Here is a 26,525-nt window from a genome sequence, read left to right on the forward strand (position 1 = left end):
GTGAAATAGACGGCTGACACTAAAAAAAATTTTCAGCACTTCGTATGATGTCTTTGCTGTATTGTCGTTGACTATAGGATTTAAATTGCAGAGAAAAACATTAAAATGTTTCACTAGAAATACCTCTGATCATCAGATGTTGCAACTGGCCCTGTCCTTGCTGTCCAGAGGTCAGTGTGGAACTTTCTCCACTGTTCTGTACTGTAATGCACTCTTGTACACTGTTCACCAGGTTACAGTATAGTTTTCTGTCGTAATAAATGTGTATTTATTCGTAGTATTTATGTATTAGTGCTTTTATTAGCATTTATTGTATGTTTAGCATGTTTGTGGATACTGCAGAAATCTGTCTACCTGCATTTGAAGAGCTGGACCCCTTTAACAAAACTTTCTATAACCTACTGAATGAATAGCCTACCTTTTTCTATATTAAAAACTGTAATATGAACATCTTAGCAACATGTGTTAAAAAATAAAATACAATGATATCCATCGTTTATAGGTAAAAAGTGAACTATTCCCTTGACCGATACTGTCAAGTCAAATCTTATGGTTACAGAAAGACGGTTTTTGCGGTCTTATGACGTGACTCAGAGTGGCTTTATGATTGGCTAAGCGTCTCCCATGCGTGTTGTGGTAAACAAAATCCGAGGAGCGTGTACATGCGTAGAGCTGGTAATGGAGGATACTGGTCTACTCACAGGGGGCTTAGTTAGCAAGCTGTGTTTTGTCTGTTATGTTCCAGGTGGCCGCTTGTATTGATTACGACGATATCAACAACGCGAGGGACTGCTTCTGAGAGAATTAAGCAGCGGTGGTAGGTACGTGCATGTCGAGCTGTCTTCGTCGTAGAATGTGAACTTCTGAACTTACGATGCTAATATGTAGAGGGCGATGCTAGCCCTTTCAGGGTGCAGTCTATTTCCTGACAAAACATCATTGACTTGACAAATGGTAGTTTCACTTTTATTGTTGTCTGTGTAATTCAACCCGAATAGTCATTTCAAACGATGCTTTTTGGAATAATTTTATATACCTGTGATGTAAGAACTCAAGCTACCGCTGTGCAAGTTTGCAAAGAGGACACTATACGAATTCGCTGGATAGTGTATACTAGCATTGGTTGAAATTGTAATACGGAGCATAGTCTCAACCCATGTCGGTGTTAACGTGAACTAAGGTTAGGTTAGTTAACGAAAGCCTTCTCGAATCTGTTGCCTGTCACTTTGGAATTAAGGTTTAGTCACACAGTTCACTTTCAGTACTATGTCCTAGTTTGCAGTGTTGCGGACGTCACCAGAGCTAAATCGGACACCAGTGCTATGCTATCATAGTGGCTAATGCTAACATTAAGTGCCGTTACATGAATCGTTTCCTGTTTGTTTAGCAAGTTTGTAAATGAGCAAATATTTGTTTCGTGGACTTCATCTGCGAGTCCGAATTAAAGAGACGGATAAATGGCCGCAGGTTTTTCGGGGGCGGTCACAGTACTTAACAGGCTAGCTTGTTCCACGTTAATGCAATGCTGAAACTTACAAGTGTGCAAGTGCGAACAGACAACAAGGACATTTAAGGACAATTTCGCATTAAATAAGGTTATGTTTTCTGTGCAAGACCGTGGGAGCGTTTTAATTCAATGGTAAACGTTTACGTGGTGTGCGCCCACTACAGGACGTATTGAGTACTGAGGCGCTGTGACGGTCTTGACGGTGTTGTGGCAAAAACTGATTGCTCATATTTAAACTGCTATAAGTAACTTGTTGGGCTATAATATGGTAAACATATGTCAAATGCATCCCTTATGGATGACATAAAGTCATCTTGAGCCACAAACAACATTCGTGTAACAAGGTAGAAGCCGCAATCAGTTTTTGGCAGTGACTTTTATATAACCTTTATTTATGCAGTTAAAAAATGTCATTAACATTAAAAATGTCTTTTGTAAGAGTAAGCTGGCCAACAGCACAGCAGAAATTCCAGCAAATATTACAAGAGTTCTGTAAAAATATTTTAAGTGGGGATAAAGGACTGGATTGGTTATAATGTAAGTACAATAACACAGAATTGTAAAGATACTTGAAAAACAGATAATTTTTTAAATTCTATATGTAACCCCTTTGTAAACCCTGTTCACCGAAGTCTGTTTACGAACGTACATAAAGATATTACACATAAAAAATACACAGAAACATTGGAAATCACTTTTTGGCAGGCAATCACTTTTTGGCATAACAACTGAAACTACTAGTATTTATAACACTATATTTTGACGGCGGCTTACTGCAGCGTAAAGATTTAGTTGAGTTGCACTATGAATAATATCAATAAAATCATAAATATAAATCAAATACTGTGCATAAGTCTTGAGCCACTACTTGTTTCTATATATTTCGCTTCCAAGGAGCCAGACTTATCATTTTTAAAATTGGTCTCAAGCAATAATTTCTGACTGTTTTTTGAAGGTCTTTCATAGTTTTTCTTTAGACATTGGCTGCTTTTTCACTTATTTTCAGTCCAGTTCTTTTACCTGCACATTTTCAGAGGGTTTGATTTGTTAAGTAAGTAATTCTGCGGTTTTAATCCCTACTTACATTTTATTTGCCCCAAAAACAGTTATGTACAAAATGAAGGAGAACACGGCAGGTCCGTACAAAGACAGACTTGACGAAAAGGGCAAAAAACCCAAAAAAGTACGAGGAAAAAAATCAAAGGAGTGAAAGGGTTTCCAATAGAAATAAAACAAGTGTTTCATAATTCATTCAATTTATTGTCTTTGTTTATAACTGGCATCATTGTTTCATTCTATTATAGAATCCTACAGGAAGGAGGCAAAACTGTATTCCATTGTGCTTTATTAGCTACTTCAGTGAGAAACAAATCAACATACTGTAAAACAGTTATTCATCACTTGATTGCTTCAATACAAGGTTCAAGGTAACTTTGAACCTTGAACCACTTGATTGCTTCAATAGCTAGGTTTCATTTGACGTAGACGTGACGTCGACGTAAAGCGCGAAATTTGACTGGCGGTCGGAAGTGAAAAAGATAAGCGCAAAATCACAGACAGACAGTACGCAAAATGCCTATGTCCTGTTGTGTTTACGGATGCTCCAGTAGGTCGACCAGAGAAACTGATAAACGTTATTTTAGGGTACCAAAAATAGCCCAACGAAGAGGAGAAAAATGGAAAATTCTAACCGAAAAACGTAGGAAAAAATGGATTTTAAATTTACGTTTACAGTCGGGAGGAGCAGAGTCTGCCAATGCCCGTGTCTGCAGCAACCACTTCGTCAGAGGTAATGTTATGTTTGCAAACGAACTTATTAGCATTAGGTTGTCGTTAAATTCTCGTTTACTTAGTGCTTTTAAGTTAGTAGTCTAATATTGACTTGATTGGGACTATAGGCTGCCCAAGTGCTTTGGATGACGAAGAGTCGGAGGACTGGGCTCCGACGGTCAATCTCGGCTACGAACGAAAACCCAGATCGGAATCAGTTCTCAAACGAGAGAAAAGAATGAAGCTTAAGGCAGAACAGCATCGATGTGCAGAGGCGATTTTGGATATGCAACAGACGGCTGAGAATGGTTTACCTTGAAACAAACAACTGTCACTCTAACGAAGTCCTAAGGATGTGGCATGTTTGTTGACGTTAAAGCCGCTACCGCTAACTGTTAGCGTGTTTAAGATAAAGCAATATAAGAACAAACACTCACCCTTGCAAACACCAAACTGTATCCAATCACGGAGACGTTTTGTTCCAAGGTTGTGGACCCACCCGCTGACAAAAAAATTGTACGCCTCCAGACTCTTGAAAGCTTTCATTTGCTGCCTAGTGTAGTAAGAAGTCTGGAGGACCAAGTAGTTGGTGATATCCACAGCCTCGATAGTAGGCAAATCCTTTACTTCTGTGGTGTATTCGGACATTTTCAAAGAATACGGATCACGTCCGATATATTTTTTAACTATCTGTTTATATCTCTCCCGAGAAACGGGGTCTAAAGTTGCACAATAGCTGCTCTCCTGACTCTCCACAGTGTCCTCCATGTTTACTTCCGCCCTCCACTCAAAAATCGCGCTGCCTCCGCACGTCATCAGAACCACGTGACCGCAACCCAACTATACAACGCTTGGGCACATATGTGCAGGACTTTTCGTGGCTGTTTTGATTTCGCGCTCCCTTTTAACCGATCAAATCTCGCTGTGGTAGCAGCTTTAAACTCTGTATGACCCATGTTGATAGAAGGTGCCCAGTTTGGATTGCATTTCAGCATTTTGTAGGCTGGTTTTCCTACAAAGCAACAGCAAACAAAGCAGCACAGCGCAGCGAATTCAATTCAAATCAATATAAGACTTATTTGTAACCTACATCAACAATTATGTTATGATAAATTATGTAATAACTACAACAAAAGACTCACCTTTGTGGAAATGCTTGGAGCAGACTAACATGTAAGCTGTAGTGTTCTGGAACGTTATATTTTGTCTTCGAATCACTGCAATCCAGGCCATCAGTCGGCTCTTTGTTACTTCGGAAACACGGCTTGAACAATTTTTCTTCCATGGCGGAATCCGATAAAAACCGATCTTTTTACCCGTCAGCTTCCTGTGGCTGTCATGGGACCGGGTATTGCAGTTAATAATGCAACAGCTTCTTGCCATTCTTTGTGCTTCTTTTTATCACTGTGTGACTGTTTTCTTGTGAAAGCCTGCGTGCACTAGTACCACTTGCCACTCGTACCTACAATCCTTTGCGGTTTTGACGTCAAATTTTCGAGCTCTATTTGTTTTGGTGAATCCATAAAAAAGCCTAAATGTAGCACAGATTGACATGTATATTACAGTATTTTCACACCAACAAGCTTACTTATATCTATGTTATATCTACGTATATCTTAGTGTGGTCTATAGTGTGTATGAACACTGGAGGACTGAAGAAGTGGCAGACCCAAAAGAAAAACAAACAAACAATCTACACAGATGAACACTATCTCAAAAGTCATATCCCTTAAGTAGATCCATCTATTGTTCACTGAAGCCTTATCAGAAATGGTCTCAATGAACAATGGCTGTGAAGAAGCCATTCTTAAGGAAGAGGAATGGGGAGGAAAGGCTGAGGTATGCCAGACTAGCCAAGAACTGGTCTGAAAATCAGTGTCAACAGGTTTTATCGAGTAGAAATTGTTTTTTGAAAGTTTTAGCTCAAATCATCATCACAAAAAACATAGAAGTGCTTGTGTGACTGGGTGAATGAGACAAGTTGTGTAAAGCACTGAGTGCTCAGAGTAGAAAAGCGCTATATAAGAACCAGCCCAAGGCTGAGTCACAAGAGAATAACAATGAAGACATTATATAAATATAAAGAAATTATAAGAAGACTTGGCTAAGAGAGTTCAGGCTGTGTTGATGGATAAAGGTGGTCAAATATTGACTGTCAGACTCTTTTTGCCTTCTACTGTATTTCCATGTATGTTTGCAGATCTTTCTCATTTTCCTAGCAAAAAAATATTATATAAAAGCTGTGGCTCAAGACGTTTGCACAGTACCTTACTTTACATTGAAAAAAATAAAATTATTTGTTTACTCTTTATGTGTGAAGAGCGACATGTAAGTTCCACTTAAATGTGTTTCATTTTGCATGCCACAAAATACTTTGACCATTTACATTTGCAGGCGCTGCCATCAAGTTTTGGAAATGGCTTCGGACGCTTCCAAAGGGATTATGACTTTTTATCCCACTGCTGAGGAATTCAAGGATTTCAGGCGCTATGTTGCATATATGGAGTCGAAGGGAGCACATAAAGCAGGCCTGGCTAAAGTAAGTGCTAACACAACATATGCTAACACTTGGGCCATTATTTGATATTTTTATCTAGCCATTTTCAAAGCTTCACTGTCTAATGTCTTCTTCCAAGATTGTCCCACCAAAAGAATGGAAGCCCAGACATTCTTATGACGACATAGATGACTTGGTGATACCTGCACCCATTCAGCAGGTTGTGACAGGTGTGTCAGGTCTCTTCACGCAGTACAACATACAGAGGAGATCCATGACGGTGAGAGAGTTTCGCAGGGTTGCCAACAGCAACAGGTGAGAAGCGCAAAATTAAAGAGGTTGAAGATTTTTATTTTCTGATGTGTCTTGAGTACTAATACTAACATATTCAATATTTTCATGCTTTAAATCTGTGTACGGGGTCAATGTTAATAAACTGTTTTTTTTTTCTTTTTCTTCTTTTACAGGTACTGTAGTCCACATTATGATAACTTTGAGGAGCTGGAAAGGAAGTACTGGAAGAACGTGACCTTTAATGCTCCTTTATATGGAGCAGATGTTAATGGAACATTGTATGATCCAGTGAGTTAGCATTATTTCACCCGGCACACAAGCTGATGACATCACTGATCATACTGTACTGACTGATTCTGTTTCTGAGTCTCATTTTAAAAAAATATCTTGTTTCCTTTCTGTTTACTGGTAGGATGTCAGGGAGTGGAATATTTGCCATCTGGACACCATTTTGGATACTGTGGAGCGTGACAACGGCATCACTATTGAGGGTGTTAATACACCCTACTTGTATTTTGGCATGTGGAAGACCACCTTTCCATGGCACACAGAGGACATGGACCTCTACAGTATCAATTATTTGCACTTTGGAGAACCTAAATCATGGTAAAGATGCATGCTAGTTAGTTAATTGATTTACAACTGTAATTTGTTTTATCTAATGGTAACTTGCACATAGTGTTGTTTTTGTTGTTGTTGTTCTGTTAAATAGTGGTTTCTCATGTCTGCTTGAAACTTGGGGGTTGCGGGTTGGGCATGAGTGCTGTTTCATGCGTGGCTGCTGAGGCCTTTGATGGTTTTCATTTACATTAGACAGTTTTGTCTCTCAAGGTGTTAAAGAAGAGGCAGAAAAAGCAGTTAACTGTTATGTGTGTACACAGTGTTAAAACGAAAGAAAGCATTCAACTTAACTTGTGCATAGAAACCAGGCTGAAAAGATCTAGGGCAGATGGATACATGCACAAAGTAATTTTCAGCATTTGACTGTCTGCAGGTATTGTATTCCTCCAGAGCATGGGAAAAGATTTGAGCGTCTGGCTCAAGGTAGGTGGCCAGTAGGATATTTTCTGTAGATATGTGTTATATAGCTATACAATGAATACATCACAGTCATGGATTCTTGTACTGTAATATTTCATATTTCACAAGAGATTTGATCTCTTTCCTTCTAGGCTTCTTTCCCAATAGCGCTCAGAATTGTGATGCCTTTCTAAGGCACAAGATGACACTGATCTCTCCTTTTGTACTAAAGAAATACAGCATTCCATTCGAAAGGGTAACTTTTTTGTAACAATTTATTGTATTTTTAGCCACGACACAGGCTAAATGCAAGAACTGCACTTGCTTATTGTTTTATTATCTGTTCATTAGATTACTCAGGAGGCTGGGGAGTTCATGATCACTTTCCCCTATTCCTATCATGCTGGTTTCAACCACGGCTTCAACTGTGCAGAGTCCACCAACTTTGCTACAGAGAGATGGATTGAATATGGCAAGCAGGCAGTTTTGGTGAGGAGAGTCATTCAGTGTCGGAGAACCAATTTGATTCTTATCTTAGTGGAAAGAAATACGTTTTATTATTACTTAAAAGAGAGTCTGTGTATGCATTTTTCCCTTTTAGTGCTCATGCCGTAGAGACATGGTGAAGATTTCCATGGATGTCTTTGTGAAAAAATACCAGCCAGATCGCTACGAACAGTGGCTGGAAGGCCGAGACCTGGTGCCCATTGACCATTCACGACCCACCCCAGAAGCTAAGGAGTTCTTGGATGAGTCATTTAATGACATCACCAGCAGCAGTGAGACTAGCTCCATCAAGAGCTGTGGGGAGGACGGACAGTGGAAGAGGTGGGCCATTTACTGTACAAATGAATCTCCTCGTGAAAATGAACTTTTCCTCTATGAAGACAACGAGCATCAAATTGACATTATAGGTGTATCTACTAACAATCTTGGACGAGTTTTGGTCTCAGTGACCTCTGACCTTTGGGTTCAAACTCGTCATGTTGATAGCTTGAGAGCAATGCGACATAGAATTTTGAAATTGATACCATGTGACCTCTGACCTTTGGGTTCAAACTCGTCATGTGATAGCTTGAGAACAATGCGACATAGAATTTTGAAATTGATACCATGTGACCTCTGACCTTTGGGTTCAAACTCGTCATGTGATAGCTTGAGAACAATGCGACATAGAATTTTGAAATTGATACCATGGCTGTAGCTATGGGGGGGCTTAGGGGTACCAGTGGCTGCTGCCAGTATTTTTACACGTGGTTTCACTTTATCTCATTGTATGTCATAACTTTACTCTTGTCCACGGCTGGCTATAAGAGTACAAGCAAGAGTGGTTCATAGACTGGTTCTAATACATACTTTGTACACTGCCTCTGTTTGGCAACAGTGCACACTGTAGGAAGATGGGCAGTCGCTGGAGTTGAGCTGACAGCGGGGGTGCCACCTATTGTGGGACCATAAAACCAGCTTTAGCAGAATATTAAGATATTTAGTTCCTTTCCCCTTTTGTAACAGTAGCAATTAAGTACTTCACAAGTGTGCTTTATTAGCAAATTTACCTTAAGGTATCAAAAGTATTCATTCTGCATGTTCTTCACATGTGTTTTACTGTTACATATGGTGTTCATGGGTTAATCTCACTGATGTAATAATAGGTATCTTGTTTTTACAACATATGTTTAGAATATGTCTTCACATTACTTCAAATTAAATGGTAGAAAAACATTGATGAAACTGGGCAAATCTGATATAGTATTCACAAATCCCACATCTGTTTTGTTGAATCTCAGCACTAAACAAAGAATAGAGACCAAAAGACACCGGGTGTGTCTGGAAGTGCCCGAAGAAGTTGTGCCTCAGGTTGAAGATGAAGACGATGAAGAGCAGTATGGAAAGCGTCCTAGACTCAGTCTTATACCTCCACGGGCTGTGGCACAAGATGGCAAAAGAAATAAAGGTATTAATACCGTCTCACTGATTCCTGTATGGCAACCAAGAGTCCAATAACAATTACTGCTTGATGGTGGAGTTAAACAGTGTAGCAAAACTTATTTTCTGTTTCATTTAATTTACAGGCCCACCAAAGTTGGTTGTCACTCCAACCAAGCTCACGCTAATGGATCCATTTCATAGGGGCCTGTCTCAAAGTAAGGGTGACAGTGGCTGCCCTCCTCATTATACCAAGACTCGTGCACCTGCAATCTCATCTCAGTCCAGGTCCAGAAACGGGCATCTCTCAGTCTCAGCAGCCTCTATGTGGACAGAAGTTGGAACTCAGCCTGCCCGCAAAATGGGTGTTGCCAGTCTGCTATTCCACAGGACTCTGAGTCCTAAAGATATTCTTCAGGTGCAGAGCTACAGTCAAGAGACGCAGCGGCAACCCACCACACAGCTACATGTGCACAGCTATGCCAGAGAGCACCAGGCCCGCCATCTCCAGCACAAAACCTTAACGCCGGTTCCATCTTCATCTCAAGTGCCGCACTGTGAGCAAATGAAGGCACGGCCTCAATTTGAAATCACTATGACCAAAGTAGCACAGAATGAACAAGAAGCACAAAACATTGTGGTGACGGAGAAAGAAGAACATGAACCCAAAACGTCCGTGCCTGTCGAAGCTCTGGCTGAAGTCAAGAAGCCTCAAGTTGAGCCCATAAGCAAGCCTGCTTCCCCGCTGGTTCACACACAGCCACAAGATGTGAACAAAGTGGAAACTGAGGCTCCCAAGAGTAACAAGAGAAAGGTTTGACTTTGTTTTTATATTTCTTTATTATGAAAATTACAAAAATTATGTTTTTATAATAGACAAATACATTAAAGATGTAATGGGAGAAAGATGTCAGTTGTTATATTTGTTCATTTGGTCAGTGTTGTGTTGTATGCATGTTTGAACACGGGCCACAGTGCATGCATTGTTATCTTTGTCTAGGTACCAGCAGGCTGGCCAAAGCAGCTTTTAATCACATCTTTGCTCTCTAGTACTGACGCCTGTTCCTAGAAAGCAGATGTGACAACTCAAAACATAAGTTTCCCTCTGAGTAGACTAACCCCAGCATGAGAAATGATGATTCATGGATTAGTGCAGATCCTCCCTCAGATTATATTAAACTGACAGGCAAAAATCTGCGCTATGGCTGATTTATTTCAATTCATTTATTTTTCTTCCTCTTCAGGCCTTCTCTGCTTGTTCACTCATATAAGAACACAGACATGTATCTTCACTGTAGCACTGTATATAGTCATATGGCAAAAACGGCTGTTCATAAACGCCAAACAAACTAATAATAAAAACATATTTATTAGTGCTGTCAATAGATTTAAAAAAATTAACTAATTAATCTCACATTTTTCTATAATTAATCGCAGTTAGTTGATCGCTAGCCTGGTTGCAATTACATTTTTTGCAACTTCATATTTAAGTTTGTAACTGACATTTATGCAATATAATGAAGTAAATGGCGAATAAATACAAATAATGTATTCAAAGAGAGTTTGAATAGTTTTCTTCAATCTTTTAGCACAGGTTCTCTCCTGTGAAATACAACTTTTTAAAAAACCTATATACTAATTGGTAAGTGTACACTAACATATAATATATATTAGTTCTGTCAAACAATTACAATGTTTAATCAGATTCATCACAGGGTTACTGTCGATTAATCATGATTAAATATCATCCATTTTCATTCTATATTAATCGCATTTCATTTTGCATGAGCAAACAGACTCGAGGAAAAAAGGGAAAATATATGCACTTAAAATGTTTATTGAACATCTTGAACATTTATGTTCACAAAAACCTTTGTAAACATTGAACGAGGATAAGACAGAAGTTATATTTTTTGATAATCGCACCCCACTGGAACAACTAACTGATGCCTTAGGGCCCCTTGCCAGCCATCTCTCGCTCACTGTTATAAACCTTGGTGTTTTCTTGCACAGCTTTTTTTAAACTTGAGAAACAGATCTCCTCTGTGGTAAAAAAACAGTTTCTACCAGCTGCGTCAGATATCTAAAGCAAAGCCATAACTCCCTTTGAAGGACCTTGAAAAGCTCATTCACGCTCTTATCACTTCCAAATTAGACTTCTGTAATTCCCTGTACTCGGACCTCCCATCTTCCTCTATTCACTGGCTCCAGTTAGTTCAAAACGCAGCTGTGCGTCTCTTAACTGGTACTAGAAATTATGCCCACATCACACCGGTTTTAGCCAACCTACATTGGCTCCTTGTTGAATATCGTATCAATTTCAAAATTCTCTTGCTTACCTTTACAATTTTAAACAATTTGGCTCCCAGCTATCTATGCAAACTCCTCCATTTGTATATCCCTAATAAGACACTTAGATCTTCCAATCAAAAGCTCCTGATGCAACCGAGGTCTCGTCAGAAGTCCAGAGGTGATCGGGCCTTTGCTGTCGTAGCTCCCAGATTCTGGAATAGCCTCCCTCCTTTTATTCGTTCCTCCGAGTCATCCAGTCTTTTAAATTGCGTCTTAAAACGTATTATTTTAATCTGGCTTTTGATTCAAGCTAGTTATGTTTTGGCTTTTTTTGTTTGTTTTACCCATATTGTTCATATTGTTTCTTTTAACTGTTTCTTTTTATTCTTTCTTATGCTATTGCTCTGACTAACTGTGAAGCACTTTAGTCAACTTTGTTGTATTATTATGTGCTATAGAAATACATTTTGATTTGATTTGAAACATTTATCCACTCTGTCACTCTTGGTGAGGCACTTCAAGTCCTTGAAATGAGGAACTAAAGCTATGTAAAGCGCGTGTTCTTAACGATATTAATACATATGCATATGCATTTTGTTGCAATCCACTTGGCAATTATGTCAGTTAATATTTCTGAGGTAGACTTACTGAGTCCCCGATGCTCCGTGAGTGGTTTGTTGCAAGCTGGGTGACACACTACCCAAAGTCCTACCAGCATCCCCGACTAACGTATGCTTCATCAAACTGCCCGAATTGCGTTGACAGAAACATTTCAGGGATTTTGAGTCATTCTGCACTCCAGATGCGTTAATTGCGTTAAAAAAACTTTAATCGCGGATTAATTTGCGTTAATGCGTTAATTTTGACAGCACTAATATTTACTGTTTTTCTTATTTGCAAGTAATTAATTACAGGCACTATTAGCTTGATGAACACTTATTTACAGATGTGGCTAACAGGACATTTTAACTACCCCAGAGTGTCACTGCATGAAAAATTGTTGAGCAAAATGTATTTAATAAAAAAAAGCAGCAATGTAAATGTGCAAGTTATGTCAATAGCGTACACGTAACACAGGCATGCTGTTGCAGTTTGTTTTGAGATGAGTTAAATATAATTTGTCAGGATCTGAGTGTTGTAAAATAACTCAGAAAAGCTCTCCAGATGTTGGTAATCCTGATTGTAGTGGAAATTGGGTCTAGCTTGATCACCAGATGATGCATGCAATGCAATGTTACGATATTGTTTAGATTTATTTAATAGCAGTTTTGGTAAAAATAATTTTTATTACATGAACAAAAGTTAGCTAGCGGAAGGGCACACATCTTTAACTCTAAGACATTCATGCAGATTGATTAACAAATTTAGGAAGTGATGGGGAACGGGTGTATATTTGTAGGCTAACAAACTAACATCCAAAAAGGGAATTGTCTCACCGTGCGATGAACAATCTTAGGTTTCACTAAAAGCGCTTGCTTTGGTAATACGCATGTGAGTGTCCAAACTAAAACAGCCACAGGACTGTCTGGTTGCTCTGTACTGGTGCATCTTTCTGTGTATGATGTTTGCACACTAATCTCTATTAACATCATAGTCTTTTTATAATCTCTCTCGTTGGCGTGTTGAATTTTAATAGCCATTATTCTAAAATCTGAGATGTTCAATGTAATTCATGCTGTTTAAACTACAGAATATCCAATCCCCCCTCGTGGATAATGGCATTGTCATCCTGAAAGACACCATTCCTGTCATGAAACCAGTGCGCGATGAGCTGAAGGTGATTCCTCAGATTCATCATGTAAGTATTTAATACCTGAGACCAGAAGCTTAAAGGCACGGTTGGATCAGATTTTTATCTGGAAAAGTGTGCATATCAGTACAGAGCTTCCATTATGCCTGATTGTAGGGAGACCTCACTGCAAATTAATTTTGTATGTGTTTATTACAACATGCATTATGTGTCCTTTAGTTATGTCTTGCTATGCACTTCTTTCTACAGCAGGTGTCAGACGAGCAGTCGTACTGCAAGCCTGTCAAGAACCAGCAGGAAGCACAGCTGTGTAAGCTGCCTCGTCATCATCCTCTGTTCAGGGAGGCACACAGTGATGATGGTACGTAGTATTTTAGATCCTCTGTGTAATTGTGTGGTGTGTAGTTCGCCAGATTACCAAGTACTGTGTTTACCACAATGATTTTATGTCTTGTTTTAGGCTTAAATTTTTTTTCCATATCTTTTTCTTGCTATATCTGCTAATAAATGAACTCAAGTTTTGTAAATTTCTAAGACTAAGGTGGTTAATGTTTTTGTTTTATCACTTCACCTTGTCTTCCTAAAACATAATGGATTCACCATCTCCTTCCTTCATTTATGCCACACCTGTTATCCATAGATTTATATGTAGATGTGCAGGTCATCCAAGAGGAGAAAGAGGAGTGGGCAAAGCCACTAACCCAGTTATGGCAGTGTCTGCCATTTAGCCCTGCTGCAGAGAGGGAATATAACAAACGCATGGGCCAACAGGCTCCCTACTGCTCTATCTGCCTGCTCTTCTACACTCACCATCAGGTAGGAACTAAGGGCCTAAATTAACAAAACCATGTGTAGTCTATGTAGGTGTGGTTAGTTTTACAAGTGGTTCACAAAAGTTCTTGTTTTCTAAACACAGACACACTCAGTTCATTTAAATGTCAAGGAGGAAAAAAGACATGTTTTTTTGCTGTTAGGTATTGTCACAGTTAGCAGTGAACTGTGTGTCGCAAACATTAGTAAATCGGTTTGTCTTGTATTCATCTATATTATATCCTTGCTTCTGTTGTAGAAAGAGCAACTATGCATTTGCAAATAATATAATGTGTTAGATATATTAATATACCTCTTTAAATAAAGATTGCAATAAATATGCTGCATGTTTCCTACAGTTACCATAGTACTGGATTAATCAGAATTTGAGGAGAACAATGATGCTAACAAACCTCTAAACTTTTTCTCTTTTAAGTCTGAATCCAATACTGGGAGTTCTAGTGTGACACTGGTGAACCGTCCAGGGGGCCAACAGTGGTCTAAACCACTGATCCCTGAAATGTGTTTTAACACCCAGTCCAGTAAGATTACTGACAGCGGGGAGGGGCAGCTGTCTAACCCTAATGTAGCTGAGGATGGTACCAGCCGCCTGGTGAGCTGCACTCAGTGCTGCGTACGTGTACATACAAGTAAGCCTATTTTCTCTGATGCATCTATTAAAATAGTTAGAAGAAGGCTGAGGGATTATTAAATTAAATCGTAATTACATTTAGTACATCCAGACCTGTTTGTTTTTCTTTAGGAAACTAGCACTCAGCTGCTTTTTTTCTTAAGCTACTTTAATAAACCATAATTCAGGCACATCAAAGATGAATACATAAACACCCCTTTGACGCTTAAAACGATTCAGCCAGTTCCTCTAGCAGCTGCTGCACAAAGTCTCAAGTGAATGGTTTTGCTGAATGACGTGCTAGAGTTATTTGCTTCACAGAGAACATAAATGGGGAGTAATGAAAGTGGAAAATTTGCTGCAAACAGTAGCCCTCAGTTTGGTTTTTTAAATACCTTCTGCACTGCTAACAGTTGATGGTTTAAAAATATTATACTTAGAAAAGCAAAATAAGAATAAGCAAAAAGTTGATTTTAACATCTCTGCCCTTTTAAGCTTTGAAATGTCTGAGTTTGTTTATTTCTGGTTTTGTTTTAGGTTGCTATGGCATTTCCAGGGATGATGCAGAGCTAGATGAATGGCTGTGTGCCCGCTGTGAGGCTGACGCCATCACTGAGGTTAGTTAATGAAGGCATGTCCTTCGTTTTTTTTTTAAATAAGTCTTTAGCCCTGCTTAGTTGTAAACTTGTATCTAAATGAATAATTTAGTACATGTATTTAGTCTAAATGGCATCACATCCATTAGTGTTAGCTTGTGTATGTTGATTATGTTACAGTAAAATCAAGTGTTTAGCAGTGTAGCCTGCTGCTTGGAAAGGCTCATAAATGGAAGCAGCTTACCACTGGAATCTTAATGGGCCCCATTTGTGTCACTCTTTCATAGCGGTTCTGTTGTCTGCTAAAAGAAACGGAGGAATGTCTGTTAAAACACACAAAAAACATGTGTGTATGTCTTTAATTAAGTGTTAAATGTAAAGTAAAATTAGATGAGGTAAGATGTAAACAAAGCTACTGTATTACAGGCCAAGAATAAATTTGTGCTGAGCCACATTCACCATATAGGATGGTAACACACACTGTGGGGCCATTGGCATTGAAATATCAGTTTCTGTGGTTGCATTGAAACCAATACATGTACTCCTTACTTAAAATATATAAACATGGGGTGGTTATACCCACACAAAAAGATGTGAATAGCTCGCTACCTGAAAGTACCTGAAACAAAAAATCGGAAGGTAACATAAAAGGATTACCAGTAAAGACATGCTGTGTTCACGGCTACCTTCCTCAGAGGAATGAATCATTGGTACTGTTCCCCAATAACTAGAATTTCAGAACTTGTATAACAGATAAACTTCAATTGTGAATTTAATTGACTGAAGTTGAAATGATTTGCAGCTCCGACTGCAAAAAATCTCTTGGCAATTTTTGTGAGTGTGAAGATACTTTTTTTTTTTTTTTTTTAAACAAAGGTGTCTGCATATGTCCACATGCCAGCTCTTTCTCTCTGTCAAAACATTGTACTACTACTGATGATAATAATAATAATAATAATAATAATAATAATAATAATAATAACGACAACATATTTCATGATACAGAATAAGGCATAACTGTTCACGTCAGCACTACAGAATTGGCTTGTTGTTTTTTGGGGGGTAAACAGAACTGAGAGCCGCATCATTAAAACTTGGCTCTGTATGACGTCGCTTCCTCTCTGCAGAGATAGCGTTAGTGGCCCCTTCCTCTTGGTGGACATGTATTTTTTTTCCACCTTTTGTTTTAAAAGATTATCTGAAAATTTCCTTTGCTCTCAGCATTCCCATCAGCTCAAAACAATAGGGAACTATTCTGGGAATGTCTCCTGAAGATAGTCTAAATCCCTCTGACCACTAGTGGGCAGTGCTCCACTGTACACTTCATTAAGCCTGAGACGATGTTATGTAGTTTTGTGTTTATGTGTTTTTTACTTGTGGAAGTTTTCGGTCTTATCTAACTTGATGTCATGGTTTAAGTAGACTAAAAAGGGTTTTTTTGTTTTTTTTTTGGTAGGTTTACTTAAAATGTTATTGCTACAGATTTCCTTGTTCTGTTTTTAGCGAATTTTAGGGCTTTAATCAGGATTCAGGGTGTCCACATTAAGCTGTTACTTCCCCATGATTCACAGATCTTGTGTCAGTGCTTTTCTGGTTTATATCTTGTATAAAGGTTTCTAAAAAAGGTGTATAGAAAGTGTATAGAAAGCTATTAAAAATAGCTTGCAATAATTTTTATATTTATTCACAGAAAAGTAAATATTAACAAGATAATAAAATGTGAATATTACTGCCTAGCATAGCTTTAAATGGCTTTAAGAGACTTGATACATTCAAGTCTTTTTGTCCAAATTTTTAGAAGCAAAATAAACAGAATTTTTTTTCCTGCATGTGATTCTTTCATGAATGTTGTGCAGCTTTTTGTTTATTGGCGACACTCAGCGGTTTATTTACTTGAAACCGGCAGAAGTGGTTTTTCGTGTTCTAGCACATGTCTGTTGGGTTTGTAGGACAAACAAATGATCAGACAAGATTAAGCTTCATATGATTGATTTTTTTTTTTTTTCATGCAAATCTTTTACATAATTGTGGTTTTCCTCCAGTGTAGACTAAGAACAACATACTGTCCTAATCAAAACATTCAGTTTGGTGTAATAAGAGAAATGAATCATATACTACAGCTAAAAATATATGATGCATGTTTCTTTTTGCAGGACTGCTGCCTGTGTTCCCTGAGAGGAGGAGCTTTACAGAGAGCCAACAATGACAAGTAAGAAGTACTGAAATAAACAAGTGATGATATTCTAAGCACAACTTTGTCATTTACACACAGTAATGTTGAGGTTGAAACTGGGGCTCTGCCTCCACCTTTGTTCACTTGTTTGAAGTTGTAAGAACTTCAGTCAGGAAAACATTTCCCTGCTTCTTGGATTCAGTCAATCACGCTCAGTCGTGACATTATGTCATAAAATTGTTGTCATTCTCTTTGACTGCTGTAATTTTTGCTTCCTTTAACCTCTTACCTCTGAAATCATCTCATCCATTAGACCTTTAAACTAATCAAATTTTTCAAATTCATATGTGTGTTGTGCAAACAAACAAACATCTGTGGTTACCCAAATAGAAAAGATTGACTATCTTGACTATATTGACTACATGCATTTTCACACGCACCCGAGTCCAGGAGCTGTACTGAATTTATGTTGAGAGCGCCTGAAGGCAAAATCCTTTAGCCCAGATGATGTTAGTCACACCCTGTTTGAGAGTAGAGCGTTCTCAGTGTGCTGAAGTTCAAATAGCAGATTTTCCTCACACTGTCAAAGTGATATCATTCAAAAGTCATCTTGAGTTCAGCCCAACTGGAGAAACTAGTTTATCTTTAGATTTTTGAAAATACATGATTTAATTTTTTTTACAGTTTCATTCATTTATTTAGTATTGAATATGTGTAGACAATAACATGTATCCCTAAGGCTTTGTCTACACTAATCCGGATAAAGTTGAAAACGGCGTTTTCGTCTAAAAACGCTCCGCGTCCACACTATCGTTTTCAATCGTTTCAGAACAGTTTTTCATCCACTGAAACGCCTGAAAACACTTTTCTGCGCATGTGTGAATCGTGAGACAATTCGACCTGCATAATTTCTGTCTGCTGTTTATTTACTTTCCGGCTCTTTGAAACATCACGGCAAAAGGTCGAGGAAAAGCACCGAGTTTTTTAAATGGATTAACAATGAGGAGTTCTTGCTGCATGTAACACAAAAGTACAAAGTTGCAAAAGCGAGTGAGAATTAAAGAATTTGTAGAAACGCTATCTGGAGCATGTACAAACTGATATTAATCTTTAATAGGGCTGTCAAAATTGAGCGCAAACAAAACAACTGCTGTATAATGCCCTCTGGGTGTAACATACTCTTTCTGTGAAATCCAATTCATGTTGCCTTTCACACAGGTGGGTTCATGTGTTGTGTGCCATAACTGTGCTGGAAGCTCGCTTTGTCAACATCACTGAGCGGAGCCCCGTTGACCTCTCTGCCATCCCACTGCCACGTTTCAGACTGGTAAGTCAGTACAGCTGTGTACTGTAGGGTTACACATGAGTGCGGTGACCCACACAAGGCCACGCGTTTTGTAGATTTGGGGATATTCCTGTGAATGTGGAATGCATCTGCCATGGAATGCAAATGACACAGTAAGGTGTGTGTGTGTGTGTGTGTGTGTGTGTGTGTGTGTGTGTTTGTTTTCCACTTCCGAGCACAAAGGCACTTGGAATGTCATGAGTTCACACATCACTTCTGTTTAACTACTGTGGTGCCTGTTGTACTGTCACCACAGTTTTACTTCTTGTTTTTGTATGTTCTAAAAATAAAGAAAAAGTACCGCTTAACTGTGTAATGGCACGCACACACGCGCGCGCAGACACACACACACACACACACACACACACTTTTTTAGCTTCCTGTCAGCTCACCGAAGTAAATTTCAAAATAATGTAAAAGGATTGCACTATCCTTATCTTGTAGTTTGTTTGAGATCTAAGCATTCTGAAGGAAACGATGCAGGAATTCAGTTACGACAGTTGGCCTTGTTGGCATTGTTACGCGTCTGTAACACAAAGGAACCTTTGTCAAAGGATCTACTTTTACGTGTGTTTAAATAAGATATATGATGTCACTAAATTGTCAACAGGAAGCTGTGTAATTTCCTCCAGCATGTCTGCATCTCAGTTTGTGTGCCTTTTATAATTCATTTCTGACTTCCTTCCTCTCATCCTCCCTGCTTGGCTTAGACGATTTCTTTTCTCCTTCTTTGCTTCTCATGTTTTTCCTTTTCCTAGCCTCCCACTTACAATATGGAACACTTAATTTCACCCCCTTATTTCACTCTTTTGTCTTTGTTTCTCCCGTAGAAATGTGTGTACTGCAGGAAACGGATAAAGAGGGAAGTGAAAGGCTGCTGTGTTCAGTGCTCCCATGGGCGTTGCTCCACGGCATTTCACCCCACATGTGCTCAGGCAGCTGGTGTCCTCATGCACCCAGATGACTGGCCATTTATTGTCTTCATCACTTGCCACAGGCATAGAGCACCAGCCATACCTGAGGTAATCGTGGAGAGTCCCAGTCCGGCCAGTAATAATTTCTGAAGACACTGTCCTGTGAAGATGTGTTTAAGGTGTAAAACAGATTACCAGTGAAAGGAAACGACAAACAAATTTGCCTTTTTCTCAGCATGAGCTTACACTGCTTTTTCTGTGAATTTTGTCTTAAAATTGTTTCAGAGAAACGTTTTCAGTTCCTCACTGTAAAGAAGTGTTAGTTCCACATTATCAGCAAGCTTTAAAATGACCCTGAATAGCTGTCTGGGACTTTGATTTAAAGAGCAATTAAGTTTGATGTGCAGGTTAATGAATACTGTTAAATTAATTATTTTTTTCATGCGCTTCCAGCTGAATGTATAGAGATACTGGGTCATAATAAGAACATAATGCCATCCCATGGTCTCCTTACACCTTCAACACATCTTTTTTTCCGTCTCATCCCTGTGATACATTCTAAGTTCAGGTGTAAAGTTGCAGTCTAGCAACATGTCTAAACATCGTACTGTTAGAGACACTTACTCATCACATCCTAAATCACACATCAGATTTGTTGCTGAATTGAAGAAAAATATGTACTAGGCAGTTGGAAGCTAAGCTGCTAATTTGCAGTGGTGTTTACAGTTTACAGTGATGTGCTGTGTTGGACTGGTGCAGGTGAAGCTGTGGTCATGTTTGGTTTCATTAAGGGTAGCAGACGTCAATATAAATTCAAGGTTATGATTTCGTTTAGCTTCACACATTAAATTCTACCTTTTGTACTAGCTTCATAATGTTTAGAGGGTTGGAAATCAGCCATATAGCCCTCTGCCTGTATCTTGTGGAATTCAGTTTGCTAGATCCACAAAAGAGCGGTAAATATCAGAGTAGGCGCACAGGTCAGCTGATCACAGCCTGTACACAAAGAAAATTCAGCCAGAGTGCTCAATAGATATGATGAAATGACTTCTTTAATGTAACTCTTTGCCCCACGCTGCACCGCTGCTTAAGTGGTTCAGTCTCCAGCTCATTGTGTCCATATACCCATTAAAATAGTTGATGTTGTTTACACTACTGTTGGGAACTGTGGCATGAGTTGTGTAGCATTTAAAATTCCTCTCTTTTTTTTTTCTTTTTTTTTTGGTTTATGTTATCAGTTGATGAAGTGTCTTTGCAACAAGATGCTTTTATAAAGTGAGGACTGTCTTGCCTCCCGTTGTAGCTTCCAGCACAAGCTTAGTCAGCTGTGCAGCACCATAACAGCTGGAAGCTACCACAGGGATTTCTGCTTTTGCACGTTGAAGCTTTGATTCACTAACTGGAGAAGAATAACACAATAAACCTGCTCTGACAGTCTCCATGGTATTGTTGTGACTACCAGTTTGTGTTGGTTCTCATGTGTAGTGTTCATATCTTTTTTTGAACAATGGGGCAGGGATAGTGTTTAAACATTGCTGTAACCTGCTAATCCATTTCTCTGAGTTATCTTTATTGCACTACAGCCACCGTCTTACCCTTTATCTTGGGACTATGGGAAAAAATTTACTTTAAAGTAATAACATTTGATTAACACTCAGTATGTTTGTCTTCCACAGCGCAGCAAAGCTGCCATGCAGGAACTGGTAGTGGGCCAAAAGGTGATCTGTAAATACAAGAATGGCCGTTACTACCAGAGCGAATTGCTGGAGCTAACCACGGCTACGTTTTATGAAGTGGTGTTTGACGACGGCTCATTCAGCGACAACCTCTTCCCTGAGGATATTGAGGTTAATAAACCTCTCAGATAGCTAAAGCTGATCTCAAATTTTCCATTTCTAAATGCCCTCCCTTTTCAGATGGCCTGAGGTCAATATTTGTTTAAATGTGTTTGTAGAACCGGGACTGCGTCCGCCTCGGCCCACCTGCCAAAGGTGACACTGTTCAAGTTCGATGGACAGATGGGTTGATATATGGAGCCAAGTTTGTAGCTTCCCACTCCATCCCCATGTACCTGGTAAACATGCATTTATCCCTCTGATCCTCATCAGCTTCAACTCTGTTTGATTAGACTCCATCAACACATAAAATGCTGGGTTAGGATGATTGTAAAGTCTTGGTTGTCTGGTTTAAAAATTAACATTTTGTCATGTTAAACAGATGGTTGCTAACCAGTTTTGTAATACTTTAAGATGAAGGGTCTTTATCAGTCATGTTTTTTAAGTTCTAAACAGAAAATAGGAGCCTTTATGCGAGTGTTGATGGTAGATCAGTTTGTCGCATTCTCATGAATCCAGTGTGTTTGAATATCTTTAAAGAATTTCTTGGCACAAAGAAGAATCACATAAAAATTTGTCAAGCTTAATGTAGATAAAATGTTTTTCTTTAATACAATTATACTTTTAAAACAAGAATTAATGTGGTCGTGATGAGAAAAATTCACTTTAATATCCAACAGGATAAAATATCAGAGCGAGGACATTTAATGCCTGAGGGAAGCGAACTTTCCTTTTACATCAGTCAGGAGCAGAGTCAGACATTTCACTTTTTGTTACACTTACTTGATGATGTTAATCTTTGTTGCCCTAGGTGGGAATAAATGGGAATTCTACTCTGGCTATGAAGAAAATTATTATGTGACACATACAATACAGTATGAGGAGTAGAAATATTCAAATACGCTTTAATTTAAGCACTTCCTGTGTGTGTGTGTGTGTGTGTGTGTGTAGGTGGAATTTGAGGATGGCTCGCAAATCTCTGTCAAGCGGGAAGACATCTACACTCTAGATGAGGATCTGCCTAAACGGGTCAAGTCAAGGATGGTGAGCTAAAAGTCTCAATGCTTTATGTTATGTGGAAATAAATATGACACCAGTTGTTGGGGATGCTGTGTAAAATGTAACTAAAAACAGTGGAATGAATAACTTAAACTCATATTTTATTTACAATAGAACATAGAAAGCACACACGCCCAAGCCTCAACTCTCGCGGCCTGGTACTAAACGACTCATAGACCAGTATGGCCCGGGGGTTGGGAACCGCTTATCTATGGTACATAATACCAACAGATTCAGGGAATCTGGAGAAATGGTCTTCAGACCTTTTCCCAATTTCCAGGAGAAAAGGTTCAAAATCAGTATTGGATGCCTGGGATCTTCAGACCGTCAGGCAGCACTGCATTAAAATCACTCCATGGGCTCAGGAAAACTTCCAGAAATCACTGTCTGTGAACACTGTTGACCGTGCCATCCACAAATGCAGGTTATAGCAAAAGAAGCCATCATCACTGCTCTCTTCTCTGAGCCAGAGCTCATTTAAAATTGGCTGACACATACTGGGAAACAGTTCTGTGGTTAAAATTTGAAATTCTTTTTGGAAAACATGAACATTACACCCTCCAGACTGAAGAGGAGCTTATAATCAGCACTCCGCTGGTATGGGAGGTGCATAAGTGCACGTGGAATTGACAGTTTGCATATTTGGAAAGGTAGCGTGACAACTGAAAGGTATTACAGGTGTTAGAGCAACAAGTGCCCCATCCAGATGACACCTTTTCAGGGAAGACTTTGTATATTTCCACTAAATAATGCAAATCCACGTACTGCAGCTATTGCAACAGCGTGGTTTCATACATAAAGAATCTGGCCTTCACCAACTGAAAACATTGAGTATCATGAAGTGAAAAGTTCAACAAAGAGCCGAGACTGTTGAGCAACTAGAATCCTTTGTCAGACAAGAACAGGACAGCAGTCAGTTCTCAAAGTGTAGACCGTTGGTAATTTATGAGGGGACGATTAATCTTTAACTATTTATCTGTTCTGTTATGAGTAATAACGGGTTTATGAGCTTTGCAGAACTTTGCAGTCTGCTTTTATTACCTCTCAGCTCTAAAAGGCTAATAGGGTATTGTCATCACCCTGCTTGGTGGATGACATGGACACCAAACTTTGTGAACACGATAGCTTGAGAATGAGGTGACGTAGGATTTTCAAATTGGTCCCATAGGTGCATCTACTTTGAAGGCTGCAGGGTGGGACTGGTGACCGTATTCTTTTTTACTTCTTTTCTTCACAGCTAGCCAACTTTGTTGTGCAATTGCAGCTGTATGTTTGCATCACAACTGTAGAACTAAGCAGTAACTTTTGTATCTCCTTTTCGGTTTTCAGTCGGTGGCATCAGACATGCGTTTCGAGCTCTTCGCGCAAAACGATGTCAAGCAGAACACCAAAAGGCAGCGGGTCATCAATTCTCGATATAGAGAGGACTACATTGAGCCGGTCATCTATCGAGCCATCATGGAGTGACATCCTTTTCTTTCTGAGGGTACTGCTTAAAGGATTGACCGCCCCTCCTGCTCTTCCACGGCCTGTCAGGCTCCATATTTATAAACTACGGCTGGGACTTTAACTGACTCTTGTGTGCTTTGAATAATATTCATCGACATTCATGTCCCATTGCAGTCTGGAGATTGTTTGCTTTCCCCCATTTCATCGTTTTTTTCTTTCTTTCAGGAAGAAGCCATTAATGAATTAAATGTGAAAAAGATTTGATATTTTCTTTGTTCTCTGCCACCCTGATTAGCAACTGTTGACTAAAAAACTACATGTTCTACAGCAGAAACATATTTCTCATTTAAATCACAATTCACTGATTCAGACTGATGTTTTCACAATTTTTGCCATACAGAAACTTGTTGATGGAGGTTTTCTCAACTCTGTTTTCTCCACTGATGCAGACACACTGTAGCCGTTGACTGTTGACAGTTTGAGTTATGAAGAATTGTGTCAAATCATAAACCCCAAAGAACTAAAATTCTCTGTCACCGTTTTAACAACGGTTGATCTTGTTGCTTATTGCGTTACATTTTGTGGTTGAGAAATACGTATACGAGTATGTAGTTCACCCATACATAGTTGTCATTGTGCATCTACTGTGAAGACAGAGGACGTTTGACATGTTTTACAGGCCCAAGCCTTACACTTCAGAGGGCCTACAATACCTTGGTTTATTATAATTATTGTAATTAATGTTATTACTATACTTTTATTTATGCAAGTGCATCAAGTTTGAAAACAAAGCTATTTTTGTCATGTCCTTTTCACAGTCTGTAGAAAACCTCAGATGTATTTATATTTATTATATTGACTGGTTTTCAGACATGCTGTTTAAACTGAGGCTCGCGTTTGCTCTGCAGTGAATTCGGGAGGTAAAGATTATTATTGCTAAAGTTGTTCAAATAGCTTATTGTTATCTTCTTTCTGAGCATTTTTTTTTGGTGTTTTTTATTTTATTTTTTTATTTTCGTTTTGTTTTCGACTTATTGCCTCAACCAAGTGGAGTTTTTGTGTTTCTGATAAATGCTAGCTTTAGAGATTGTAGTTTCAGATGATAGTTCAATCCCTGATGACAACAAACTCCACGACAGCTCATTTATGGATTTAAGTGAGTTTGCTTTCATTTGCAGTTCCTTGAACCTGCTTTAAAACAGACTTGTGCAGAGAATTACGAACCTCTGTAGGATGACCTTTGCAGATACTTTTTAGCTATGATCTTGGCTACTGTTGGGTTTCCTTTGGGTCTGTCTCCACAGCAGCATTAAGTCTGTGCACTCTTTGTAAACACCAACTGTTTGAGTAAAGTTTTGAATACGAAAAATACCCTTGTGTAATTTATTTTCTCTACAAAATCCTGGCATGTACTAGCATGTAGCAACTATAAATCAAACTTTTCTTTCTTTAAAGGAAAACAGAAAATCATTACATGAATAAGTCTGCTCTGCTTGGCTTGCCCACTCCTGCTGTCAGATAGTGGTAATAACTGTATTCAAAATGCAAAATATATGTATACATCTCTGTAAGTTAAATCATATCACATGTTAGAAAAATTTAACAACCGGTACCAGCACTGGGGTAAATATATGTACAGATAGATAATTCTATTTGCATATATCTTCTCGGACAACATAAATAATCACACTATAGTTAACAATAAGCTGTGAGTTGACCGTAAGTGAAGTGTTAATTTTAGTAAACAAGTGCACATGATTACAATCTCTTTTAAAATCAGCATATTTGCAATTCTAATATGCACATTGCAGAAAAACAGCTTATTCTCAAGAACTTATCCCCACTTTGAATTGTGATTGTTCACATTGCATTATCATACTGACATTAATATTGGCAAAATTATTTGGAGGGGGTGATGGTGCATTTGACTATTTAAGAAAAGAAATTGTGTAAGATTTGATTCTGTTTTGTTTATAGAGTAATAATTACAACAGCACTTTATACTGTAAGGCAAAGACCCTACAATAATACAGAGAAAATAATTACATGACCCCCCCCTATGAGCAAGCACTTGGTGATAGTGGGAAGGAAAAACTCCCTTTTAACAGAAACCTCCCAAAACCAGACTCGGGGAGAGGCAGCCAATCTGTGGTGACCAGTTGGAGGTGAGGGGAGGGAAACAGGACAAAACATAGACTGTAGAAGGGAGCCGGAGATTAGTAATAACTAATGATTAAATGCAAAGTGGTGTAAACACATAGTGAGTGAAAAGAGGTGAGAGAAGGAGTAACACTTAGTGCATTAGCACCTTAGGCCTACTGCAGCATAACTAAAGGAGGATTCAGAGTCACCTGATCCAGCCCATGTAAGGAAAAGGGTTTAACAGAGAGCCAATGAAGGGAAGCCAGTCTGAGAGAAATATGAATCTCTCTTTCGGTCCCCGTCAGTACTCTCGCTACAGCATTTTGTGATCAACAGAAGGCTTTTCAGGGAGTTTTTAGAACAACCTGCAATAGTCCAGCCTAGAAGTGATAAATACACAAACTAGCTTTTTAGCATCACATGACAGGATGTTTCTAATTTTAGAGATAATGATCAAATGCAAGAAAACAGTACATATTTGTTTAATATGTGCACTGAAACATGTGCCTAGTCAA

General features: G+C 38.8%; 1 protein-coding gene across 4 annotated transcripts; it reads left to right on the forward strand.

Moving 5' to 3' along the window:
* Positions 1–623: 623 nt before the first annotated feature.
* kdm4ab (lysine (K)-specific demethylase 4A, genome duplicate b) lies at positions 624–25,239 on the forward strand. Of its 4 annotated transcripts, none has more exons than XM_026149432.1 (23): positions 624–821; positions 5,672–5,816; positions 5,914–6,089; positions 6,242–6,356; positions 6,481–6,674; positions 7,063–7,112; positions 7,241–7,344; positions 7,440–7,577; positions 7,690–7,916; positions 8,876–9,042; positions 9,161–9,828; positions 12,997–13,104; positions 13,306–13,417; positions 13,697–13,872; positions 14,303–14,516; positions 15,035–15,114; positions 17,247–17,302; positions 18,485–18,593; positions 19,442–19,633; positions 21,202–21,372; positions 21,480–21,599; positions 22,312–22,404; positions 23,749–25,239. In XM_026149432.1, the coding sequence occupies exons 2-23, from the start codon at positions 5,694–5,696 to the stop codon at positions 23,884–23,886; spliced, it is 3,531 nt and encodes a 1,176-aa protein (XP_026005217.1). In that variant the 5' UTR covers positions 624–821; positions 5,672–5,693; the 3' UTR covers positions 23,887–25,239. The 4 variants fall into 4 exon arrangements, with proteins under 4 accessions (XP_026005217.1, XP_026005219.1, XP_026005218.1 ...); XM_026149434.1 differs by having other exon boundaries at positions 13,309–13,417; XM_026149433.1 differs by having other exon boundaries at positions 624–817.
* The last annotated feature ends 1,286 nt before the right edge of the window (positions 25,240–26,525 follow it).

This window comes from Astatotilapia calliptera, chromosome 18, assembly GCF_900246225.1.
Source record: "Astatotilapia calliptera chromosome 18, fAstCal1.2, whole genome shotgun sequence".
Classification (NCBI taxonomy): domain Eukaryota; kingdom Metazoa; phylum Chordata; class Actinopteri; order Cichliformes; family Cichlidae; genus Astatotilapia; species Astatotilapia calliptera.